The sequence below is a fragment of the Thunnus maccoyii genome, chromosome 15 (genome assembly GCF_910596095.1).
Source record: "Thunnus maccoyii chromosome 15, fThuMac1.1, whole genome shotgun sequence".
Lineage (NCBI taxonomy): Eukaryota > Metazoa > Chordata > Actinopteri > Scombriformes > Scombridae > Thunnus > Thunnus maccoyii.
The window spans coordinates 17,007,698-17,017,430 of record NC_056547.1 but is presented as its reverse complement, the minus strand read 5'-3'; the positions used below and the strand labels follow the sequence as shown (position 1 = coordinate 17,017,430).

At 40.5% G+C, this 9,733-nt stretch overlaps 1 protein-coding gene across 2 annotated transcripts in view; it reads right to left on the bottom strand.

Moving 5' to 3' along the window:
- Nucleotides 1-3,555: 3,555 nt before the first annotated feature.
- Nucleotides 3,556-9,733, bottom strand: part of fam91a1 (family with sequence similarity 91 member A1) — a 22,568-nt gene continuing 16,390 nt past the window's right edge. For both annotated transcript variants that reach the window (XM_042435561.1, XM_042435562.1), the window contains exons 17-24: nt 9,157-9,291; nt 8,055-8,168; nt 7,814-7,886; nt 6,324-6,470; nt 5,737-5,838; nt 5,458-5,581; nt 5,278-5,347; nt 3,556-4,300 (exon numbers count right to left, since the gene is read on the bottom strand). In XM_042435561.1, coding sequence (XP_042291495.1) covers nt 4,115-4,300; nt 5,278-5,347; nt 5,458-5,581; nt 5,737-5,838; nt 6,324-6,470; nt 7,814-7,886; nt 8,055-8,168; nt 9,157-9,291 — 951 coding nt within the window. In that variant the 3' untranslated portion in view covers nt 3,556-4,114. The remainder of the gene's footprint in view (nt 4,301-5,277; nt 5,348-5,457; nt 5,582-5,736; nt 5,839-6,323; nt 6,471-7,813; nt 7,887-8,054; nt 8,169-9,156; nt 9,292-9,733) is intronic.

The following is a 9,733-nucleotide window of genomic DNA, read 5'->3' as shown; positions in this document are numbered from 1 at the left end:
CAGGCAGAAAGGCCTCAGTGACCACAGTGGAATAAGCAGATTAATGAGGAGGCCTGCGGGCAGCACTCCTTAAGACTATCGGGTTAATTAAGAGACTGAGCTTTCTTAGAGCTGTACAGGATCACACTGTGTGATTTTTAGCCCAGCGTAATCCAGATTGAATGTTTTCCGTGGTTAGTAAGATTCAACCTGGGTCACATGGTCCTAATCAAATTTCTTCATGCAGGTTTCCAGGTCAAAGAGGGTCACCAGTGTCCAAAGGTGGAAGAAGTATTTAGGTCCTTTACTTAGCCTATGTAAAAGTACGAATACAGCAATGTAAAAATACTCTGTTATGAGTAAAAGTCCTTCATTCAACTTCCTAGAAAAGAAGAAAAAAATGTCTGTATTCATTCTTTGGACTTTTCTCTAATCTTAGCCATTTGTTGTAAAATATTGAATAGTTTTACCTCTTTGGGCCTTGAGCGTTTTTTTTAAACCATCTGAGATCTCTCTCTGGTGGAACAACAACCCAAGACTAGACTCTGCTTTTGTTGTTAGCGGTCATGAGCCAAAATTGTTGAGAACCACTGGTTTAATCTTTAAAAATGTGCTGTATTTCATAAGCTGATCATGTGTTTTTAATGTAAAATCTTAATCTTAAAAGTAACTTTAGCTGTCAAATAAATGTAGTAGAGTAAAAAGTGCAATATTTACTCCTGAAACATAGTGGAGTAGAAGTATAAAGCAGCATAAAATGGATATACTCAAGTGAACTACAAGTATCTTAAAATTGTATTTAAGTTCAGTATTTAGGTAAATGTACTTAGTTACTTACCACTCTTGTCAAAGCCAAACGATTTCTCAGATAGACTGTGAGGTCTCTTGGAGTAGGAGGCTTGATACAAATGTGGGCATCAACAACAGCCAACGCCAACAGAGATAAGCTGTAGCATCATGAACGGTACAAATAATGATACATGATTCAAAAGATCATCTGAAACATTGTATTTCCAGTTTCACTTGAAATGAGGTAGCTAATGAGAAAGCAGCAGAATGCAGTGTGCAAGAGGGCAGTATAATTTCACCATCACCTTCACTAACCTTTCATCAGTTTATGCACATACTGTCAGTCTCCCATTCCCTGCTTTTCTCCTATTTCAGCCTGAAGCGTTGCAGCAGCGCCAGTCGCCGGCATATGACAGGAGTCAAAAATAACAAATCTGCAGAATGAATTCAGCAGATGTATTACACCTATTCCCAAGCATGAGGTTTCCTATCAGCGCAAGCTGAGGGTGTTAGGAGAGAAATGAACTGTTAGAGTGGTGACATACAGCCCATTTGGCCTCTTCTTGGAGCTTCTTATCCTCGGGTGGCATGACCCAGTTTACGCCCCTGGTGCCCCCCCGTGACACACTGTAATTTGTGGTGCTGGGAAATTACTGGAGCAGGGAGGCCTGGGAGACATAGGCAATTAGGCAGGGCTCCACCTGTCCGGTGGGGGCACAGCCTGCCGCAGACACCTTAATGTTCCTCCCAAATATGTGGGTTTTTCATAGCTTTTTAAAGGCTTCATATTCACGAGTCAGACGTTGCACTTTTACACTCAGTGTCCGTTTAAATCTACAAGGATAGGTGAACAAGTGTATCGTTGAAGCAGATGGACAAAGCATCCGGTCCGCTGTGTTTTGCACGCCATCTGCTCCACCTGGCTTGGAAAACATCTACCGAGAGCAGCCTAATGTCGTGTAATGTGATTGGCGACAATTCAGAGCCAGTGGGGGCTGGAATTAGTGACACAGAACCTCAAAGTGTAGATGAGTAACAAAAAAAAAAAGACACCGGAAGACATTTTCAGGGAGGAAAAAGAGTTTGTTCTTATTACATATTTATTTATATTTTCATATACTTTTTACATATTTATTTGTAATAATAACATGTATCTGGAGCAGAATGGAGGGAGGATGGAGGAAAGGCGTGTTGAAGGAATGTCACTTTCTTCTTTTTTTTAACCCATTTAATTACAAGAGCATCATGATTAACTCAGTCAATGATATTCACAGTCCCATTAAACGAACTACAACAAAGATTTCCTAAAATAGAGGCTGACATATAAAACTAGCAATTTTTTTTAAACACCGTGGTGGTCATATACCCCGGGGGAGGATGGGAGGATATCTGGGATGACCAAGTACTGCAACTACAGTATAGATAACAGACAGGCGGGATTAAGGGGACTCTACTGTGAAAGGTAGGCATGTATGGAAACACACCAAGAGTGAGGTGTACAATACACACGCATACACAACATACACACAACAGTTTCTACACAGTCATCATGCTTCAACGGGACCTCATGTTAGTTTTTAACTTTTTTTTTTTTCCTAAATCAGCATCACATTATTAGAAACAACAACCACAAGTGGGTCAAAAACTGCAGAAGGCAGATTCCTTCAAAAAATAAAAATAAAAAAAAAGAAAAGAAACTCAACTAAATGGGTTGCCATTCTAAATGCAATAAAACGTACTCTATATTCTTGGAGCCACACTAAAAATTCATGACAGACTTCAGACACTTTTTGGGCCATCGCATCTCTCTGAGACGCTGGGCGAAGCATTAGCATTTCCATCCCATGGGTCTGTGAAAGCCTTTATAGCGAAGATGCCTTCTCCTCTCTAGACTACAAACCCCATTTTTCAAAACATGGTGTAAACAGAATCCCTTGGAGAGTGTGGTGGGCCGGCCAAGAGTGCACTGAACTGGAGTGGATCCAGAGAGAGATACTGGCGGGCAACAGGCCCGGGTCACACACACAGACCTGACTGTTCCCGATCTACTCTATTAGGGTTCTGTATTCTTGTTTAATTCTTGAGAGGGGTGATAAGTGATAGTTTGTGCCCCAATGTTGTTGATTTCAATGGTTATATACACGCAATCAAATGCACATAAATCATTTGTAAAATCTAAAAAAAAAAAAAGACTAGAAAAGCAAAAATATTAAACAAAAGCAAATCAAATCCAAAGATTTGATTCAAAGACCTGGTGGTTTCTGATTGGCTGATAGTAATAAGGCAGCAAAATAAAATAAAAGACAGTAAAACAGAAGTTTTTGAAAAAGTTATTATACAGGAAAAAAATGGTCTTTGGTGCTCTCTTGTACTGAGAAAGAATGTTTTGCAAAAAAAACAAAAATAAACCAGCAGTTTCTCTGATGCCCTGTCAATTTCTAATTTTCCAAGAGGAAAGACTTCCTCGTGGTGAACGTGAGCTTGAAAATAATGTGCGTACTACAAGGGATCCAAAATGTTTTTAAAGAAAGAAAAAATTACATGACATTACTTCAACCACAGGAAATCCTGCACAGTGCAAATAATAAATGCCCCCCCCCCCCGATATCGATTACAAGTAAAGAGGAAAAGTATTTCTAAATGTTGTGCAACGGTATCATGCATCAGATCACTTAACATGAGACAACACAGGGAGGCAGCAGGGTCTGTATTTGAACTCCGATGTGACCGGATAAGTCCAAAGACTTGGTCCTAGAATATGCGTATGTCAAATGATTTCTGAAGAAGTCTGTTCAACACTTGATCGTTTATTTTGCGGGTCATTTTTATAACATCTATACAATATTAACCACTTCACACTCCACTCTCAGGGATCACAAAAACATCCATTGATTTGAAGGGTAAGAGGGGGTCTAGTCAGTGGAGAACAGCGCTAGTGTTTCCAGTTATATGTTTATCCTGGTTATATGCTGTTTACCTGCATCACCGTTATATACTGTGATAATAGCACCACTCCAACAGATAACACTGCCTTGATACAAATACCAGGAATCAAAGAGGGGAACAGCGAGGGGAGTCGGTACTAGTGTTGGCAAAACTGTCAGAAGGATGATCCCTCATACTGTAGATAAACTGCTTTGTGGCGATAATTTTCCTGTGATTGGATATTGACAGACAGGGGCTTATGAATGAGGGCATTTCCTCGTGATCAGATGTGAAGATGCACGGTTGGACCTCAAATAAGAATTTCCTCAGTGACACTGTGAGAGAAACGGTGGTCCTTTTTCAATGAGATTTTGATGAGCCTTTTTCTTCGTGATCAAATCTGGAAGTTTCGGGAAGTGATTTATGTGGGTTGGTCCTTCTGCAGGGCTGAGATGTCCAGAGGAGGAGGGGCCCGCCCGCTCCACTCCTTCAGCTGTCCGTCCTTGAAGAGGAGATTGAGGGCGGGCAGGGGGACGCCGGACTCTGCCGGGGGCTGACTGAGAGGGTTCGACACGCCGCTGTCCAGGTCGGAGGGCTGGCTGCCGTCCTGCCAACACAGAGCAAAGGTCGCGGATCAGAACACCAGGCAGAACAGATGATATGTGGGACAAGGGTACATTTCTCCAGGACAAAAAAAAGTAGGAAAAGGTTAAGCAGAATTGTTCCTTTCTGATTTAGAGCCGGCATGTGGAGTCTTTATAAAATGTCCAGCCCCCCCAAACACTGAATCATGTTGCTGGAAATGTGTATATAAATATACAGGATCATGATGATTAGTTTCAGTTCAACTACAGTAAATCAGCAGGTCTGTGACAGGATGTTTAAAACTAAAACTATGTGTTTAACCTTCCCCTTACTGTATTTTTTCTCTTCCATCTTACTTTCTGCTTCACATTATCTTGCTGTTTCCATCTCTTCACCCTTACACACATTCAAACAGTCTGTCTGTACTCAGGTACTGACAAAAATATGCAGGAAAAAAAAAAAAAACTGAATTTTTTATCTCAATGCAGATCTCTCTCAGATTAGCTATGATAACTGTCTCGCATTTTTGTTTTGTTTTTGTTTGTCTCCCAAGTCTTTTTTGCCTTTCTCGTGACTTTTCAGAACACACACTACATACTTGTACACACTACTTTGTTTGATATGTTAATGTTTTGTCTTTCAATAAAATAAATTAAAACACTTCAGTTGCTGTATTTATCTACAATGAGAAGTCAATTCTTAAACTGGCTTTGGGTCATCACATGATCACAGTATATAAGTTTGAATTCATTAAGGTGCCTACAAAATAATAACTAACCAATTGGTGCAAGAATATCATTTAAACCACGATCATTGAAAATAAAAGGTTTAATGATGTGGCTACCAAGAGCAGTCACGATCACTGAAAGTTGATTAAAGTTGATTAAATCTCTAAATTAAATTCCTGACTACTGATAGTTTCCCTGACCATTGTTATTCCTTTTCTTTTCTGCAACTATTCTCAAGTGGCAACCTGAAAATCCAGACAAGTGTTTTTACCTGGAATGACTGAACGAAGCTCAACACCTTCAGCGATAGCTTTCGGCTTGAGTGAAGTAGCTCTTGAAGGCTGAAAAGACATAAAAGCTTAAGTCTGGATCTGCTGCGACACACATCTTTACACTTCTCAGTGTTTTGAACCAAAGTGAATTCTGGGTGGTTTCCTTTTTTTTTTTTTACCTCTCGTTGCTGCACAGTTTGTGCGAGGCGATCTTTCGACACACTTTGCGGTTGAGCTCGGAGCTGAAGAGGGGCATGCCGAAGCACAGTTCAAGAGGGACCCACTCATCTTCGGATGAAAGAGCTGAAAGAAAAGGATTTTAAAGGGAGCGAATGTGACATGGGACCTTTGGCACACTTAACCCGCCTCTATGCCGACTCTTCCAACTCTCAAACGTCTGACTAAGTAAAGATATTCTAAAAAAAGACGAGACAAATCAACCAAAAAGGGAGACCTACTGTCTGTCTTTCCTTTGCTCTCTCCGTTGTTCTCTTCCGTCACAAGCTCAAAGGACTCGGTGCTGCCATTGGTGTCCAGGCCTCCACCTAGATGGGTGTCTCCTTGAAGAAGAACGACAAATCTCCATCAGCATTAAGCCACTGAAAGGTTGTTTGTGGGAAACTGATCACAGTTACATTACAGCTTGAACGACTTTCAGTAAAGAAGCTTCATTAAAAGCACGACTTTTTAAATAATTTCCATTTTGCTATTTCTTACAATAAAATAAAACTGCACTTTTATGTGAATAAATGTTTAACAAAAAGTGTGACTGATCACATCAGCAAGATCCTATGAGGAAATCTCGAGGTAAAGGCTAAGAATGTTCGATCCGCGTCTATTAGCAAAGGCTATCACAATAAGGGATACAATTATGCAGACAAACAGCATAATTAAACTAGACTGTGAGCAATCTTTATCTAATTTGCAACATCAGTGCCAATTGCCAGGCTACTAATTCAACTATACGTCTTGTCTCTCAAATGTGCACGCGTACATCAGCGTTGCACACTGAGACATACGTATGGTCAAAAGCTTTTCGCGTTACCTCTGCACTCGGTGCTGTCGCTGGCCCGGCGACGGTGCCTGTTGTTGGAGTTGAGCATGGTGATGTAGCCGCACTGGTGCTCCAGATCTACCTGTTCCTTCAGCTTCTTCAGTGCCTTGTGCACACACATGTTGGAGTAGGAAAACTCTGCACAGGTAGGAGAGAGAGAGAGAGAATGGGAATGAAGCCAGACAGTCCAAAGCACTCACAGTGATGAACAGGAAACCACAGATAATCCTATTGATATAACTGCACAAGGTTCATGTGAAGTCTGTTTCTCTAGATGATGTAATACTCTGAAAGCAAGCGTGATAGGAGGATGGGACTTTAGTTTTACTGTTAAAAGAGAAACTTCGGTCTTTTTCAACCCGGACCCTATTTTCCCATCTTTTTGTGTCTAAGTGACTAATGGGCACAACTGAAATTGGTCCAGTAATGAGTGAGAGCGCTGCAGCCAGCAGACGGGAAACAGGCTGCAATGTAATCCGATGGGATTTTCGAACTAGACTTCTCCTTGAGCAAGACTTGATTAGACTCAATAACAAACAGACCGGATCAAGCGAAAGGTAAAGAAAAACATTTTATTTCTCTGTACGGTTATTTCCATTATGTTGTCAGACACTTATAATAACAATCTGAGCCTGTCAGTGGCAGTAACAAGCACTTTTAGTGGGCGTACACTGACGGTGCGTAATTGCCCCGTCGGATTACATTACTGCCCCTTTCCCGTCTGCTGGCTGCAGCGCTCTCACTCAATACTGGACCGATTTCAAAAACTGTTGTCCCCATTAGTCACTTAGACACAGATAGATTGGAAAATAGGATTCAGGTTGAAAAATATTGAAGTTTCCCTTTAAGCCTGACACACAGATTCAGAAGGAAAAGGCTTCAGAGGATTCAAATCCTTTTCATAATGTTTGTTGAGTTAAAACCTTGAAGCTAAACTGAATATTTTAAAAGGCACCAAAGAAAGGAGCGCAGCTTGGCGGAAGTACTGTTAATTATTACACACATCACGGCACTGTGAATATACTAATATTGATATTACTGGTGTAAAATTACAATATTACCTGTTAATCCTGCTCTTTACACAAGGAAAGCGTGACCTGTACCTGTGAATCGTTGCTAAACACTCTCTGACTGCAAAGTCAGGAAGGGAGAATCTGAGGTTTTTATGCTTTTAGGGTTTTTTTAAGTATGGTACCTGATCAAATACTATTCTGATTGAAGCTTAATCTCTGTTTATTCTATTTTAAATTAAATACATCTCTCCCTTTTATTTACCGCCACTTCTCATTCTGTGCAAATTACACAGACATGTTCAGTTTTCATGTAAGTAAAAGAGCATTTTCATAATGATTTGCAAATAACTATAGTTTAGTTCAAGACTTGGACTGAATCCATTCGTTTGACTGATTTATTCTTTATTACAGGGTTGACATATCATGAACAAATGTAACAGCATAACATATCAGCATACAACAACTTACCTCCCTTCAGATCCTCCTCATCAAAAGGGAAAGGGATGTGAACTGTTTCTCCATGGCCATGCATACCATGACCCTGCGAGTTACAAACGTAAAGTATAATTAATATCCGCAGTGAGACTTGATAGTTTATTCTGTGATTATTGAAAATACAGAACATTAGATGATGCAATCTTCACTCTGAGATGAGCTGATGCCCCTCATAGAAAAAAAAAAAAAAAATGAAGCTCATGTGGCTGTTTACCTGGATGAGAACAGCAGAGTGTGTGAGGGCATCATTGAGCATAGTCAGCACGTTGGACGTAGGGACAACTCCGGGGTCGTGACCCCAGGAGGTGATCAACAACCTGTCGTAGACCTGAACAGAGAAAAATGGTTCAAGAAAGGATTCTTCCAATAACTGAACATCAGCAGTGTGCTGTAATAGTGAGAGAGCATAGTGAGAGCATGTTTTCCTCCCAAAGTTCATCACTTAACAAACTGAATAATACAAAACTTAACAAGGATATATTCTATTTAATGTAGCATTTTTCATAAACCTTAAAGACACATGCTTTACAAAAGGCAGAGAAGAAAACGCACAAAAACACACAAGTACAAAGAAAAGTTTTAAACCTTTCCTCTTCAAAAATCTCCACAGGTAATATATGAGCTCACTAATACTATTTATATTCAAAATTGTTAAATCTAGGAAGTGAAAAATAATGTTGAAGGGCTGAACTTAAGATCTTAGTTTCTGTACTTGACATCTTATCTTTTCCTGGTTTGTTAATTATAATTTGCTCTGAAATAAGGGACAAGTAGTCTGTTTTCCACTACAGGTAGGGCTTATTGTGAAGAAAAACAAGAAGGTGAACAGACGCTCCCATAAAGTGACCCATTTGCATGATATTACCTGTCGTCCCCTGAGAATTTATTACATCAAATTCTCTTTTGTTCCTTGTCTCACATTCCCAGGATATTTCTGAAATTCCAAGATAACTGGGAGGCCATGGAGGACAAAAAATGCAGGTGCACACAGTGAGCTACAGCTGTGATCGTGATGTAGCAGGTGCATTTTTTTAAGGCGTGAAGGTTAACAGGGACAAAGGAAACAGCCTTGAATTTAACTTCCTGACCCTCCAAGTGAAATGCCAAGGTCAAAATTTAAAAAGGTACATGTCAAAGATAAATAAGTATCCAATCACATCTTTGATCAGACTCCGAGTATTGTTGTCCTTATCGCATGTGTGGCGTTTCTTATCTGACTTCAAAGGGACATTTATTTAGCTTATTTCTGTATCAGCATACATATACTTATTCAGCCATGTACCTGCAAACCTGATTAATTATTAGTCTGGGCTTACCTGGAATATGTCCGGGAGTTTGCGGAGCCTGGAGCCTTTGGAGAGCAGCAGAGACGGCGGGCCTTGGCCGGTCACATGGTACAGGTACAGCTTGAACCAGATGGAGCTCACCTCAGGGATGGCCGGGCCAATGTGCTGCAGGGAGAAACAAACACGCACACATGTAAACATACTTAAATGTACAGGAGCGGAACTAATGCACGCACATGCGCACATCGTCAGACACTTTTCGATCTCATTTCTCATGTTAGTACATACTTCAAATGAACAAACAAGTAACAAAGACAAAGGTGAATAACTGGGTCTGTGTTGTTCTCTTTGAGAAGTAAAAATTGAAGCTGCTATTAGAGGTGTGAGCAGAAAACAAAGAAAACAATTCACTGTATTCCACTTCACTGATTCCCAGCAGTGTGAGAATAAACAGCAGCGTGAATGGCACAACAAGAGTTTAACTTCTTTCCCTCTGTCTTTCAGGGCTCAGCTAGAGAGCTGGACTGTGGCCAAGCAGAGGAATTACTCATGAGCCTCCACTTTCCCCCCCCCCTCCTCTCTCTCGTTCTCTCTTTGTGCAGTCTTG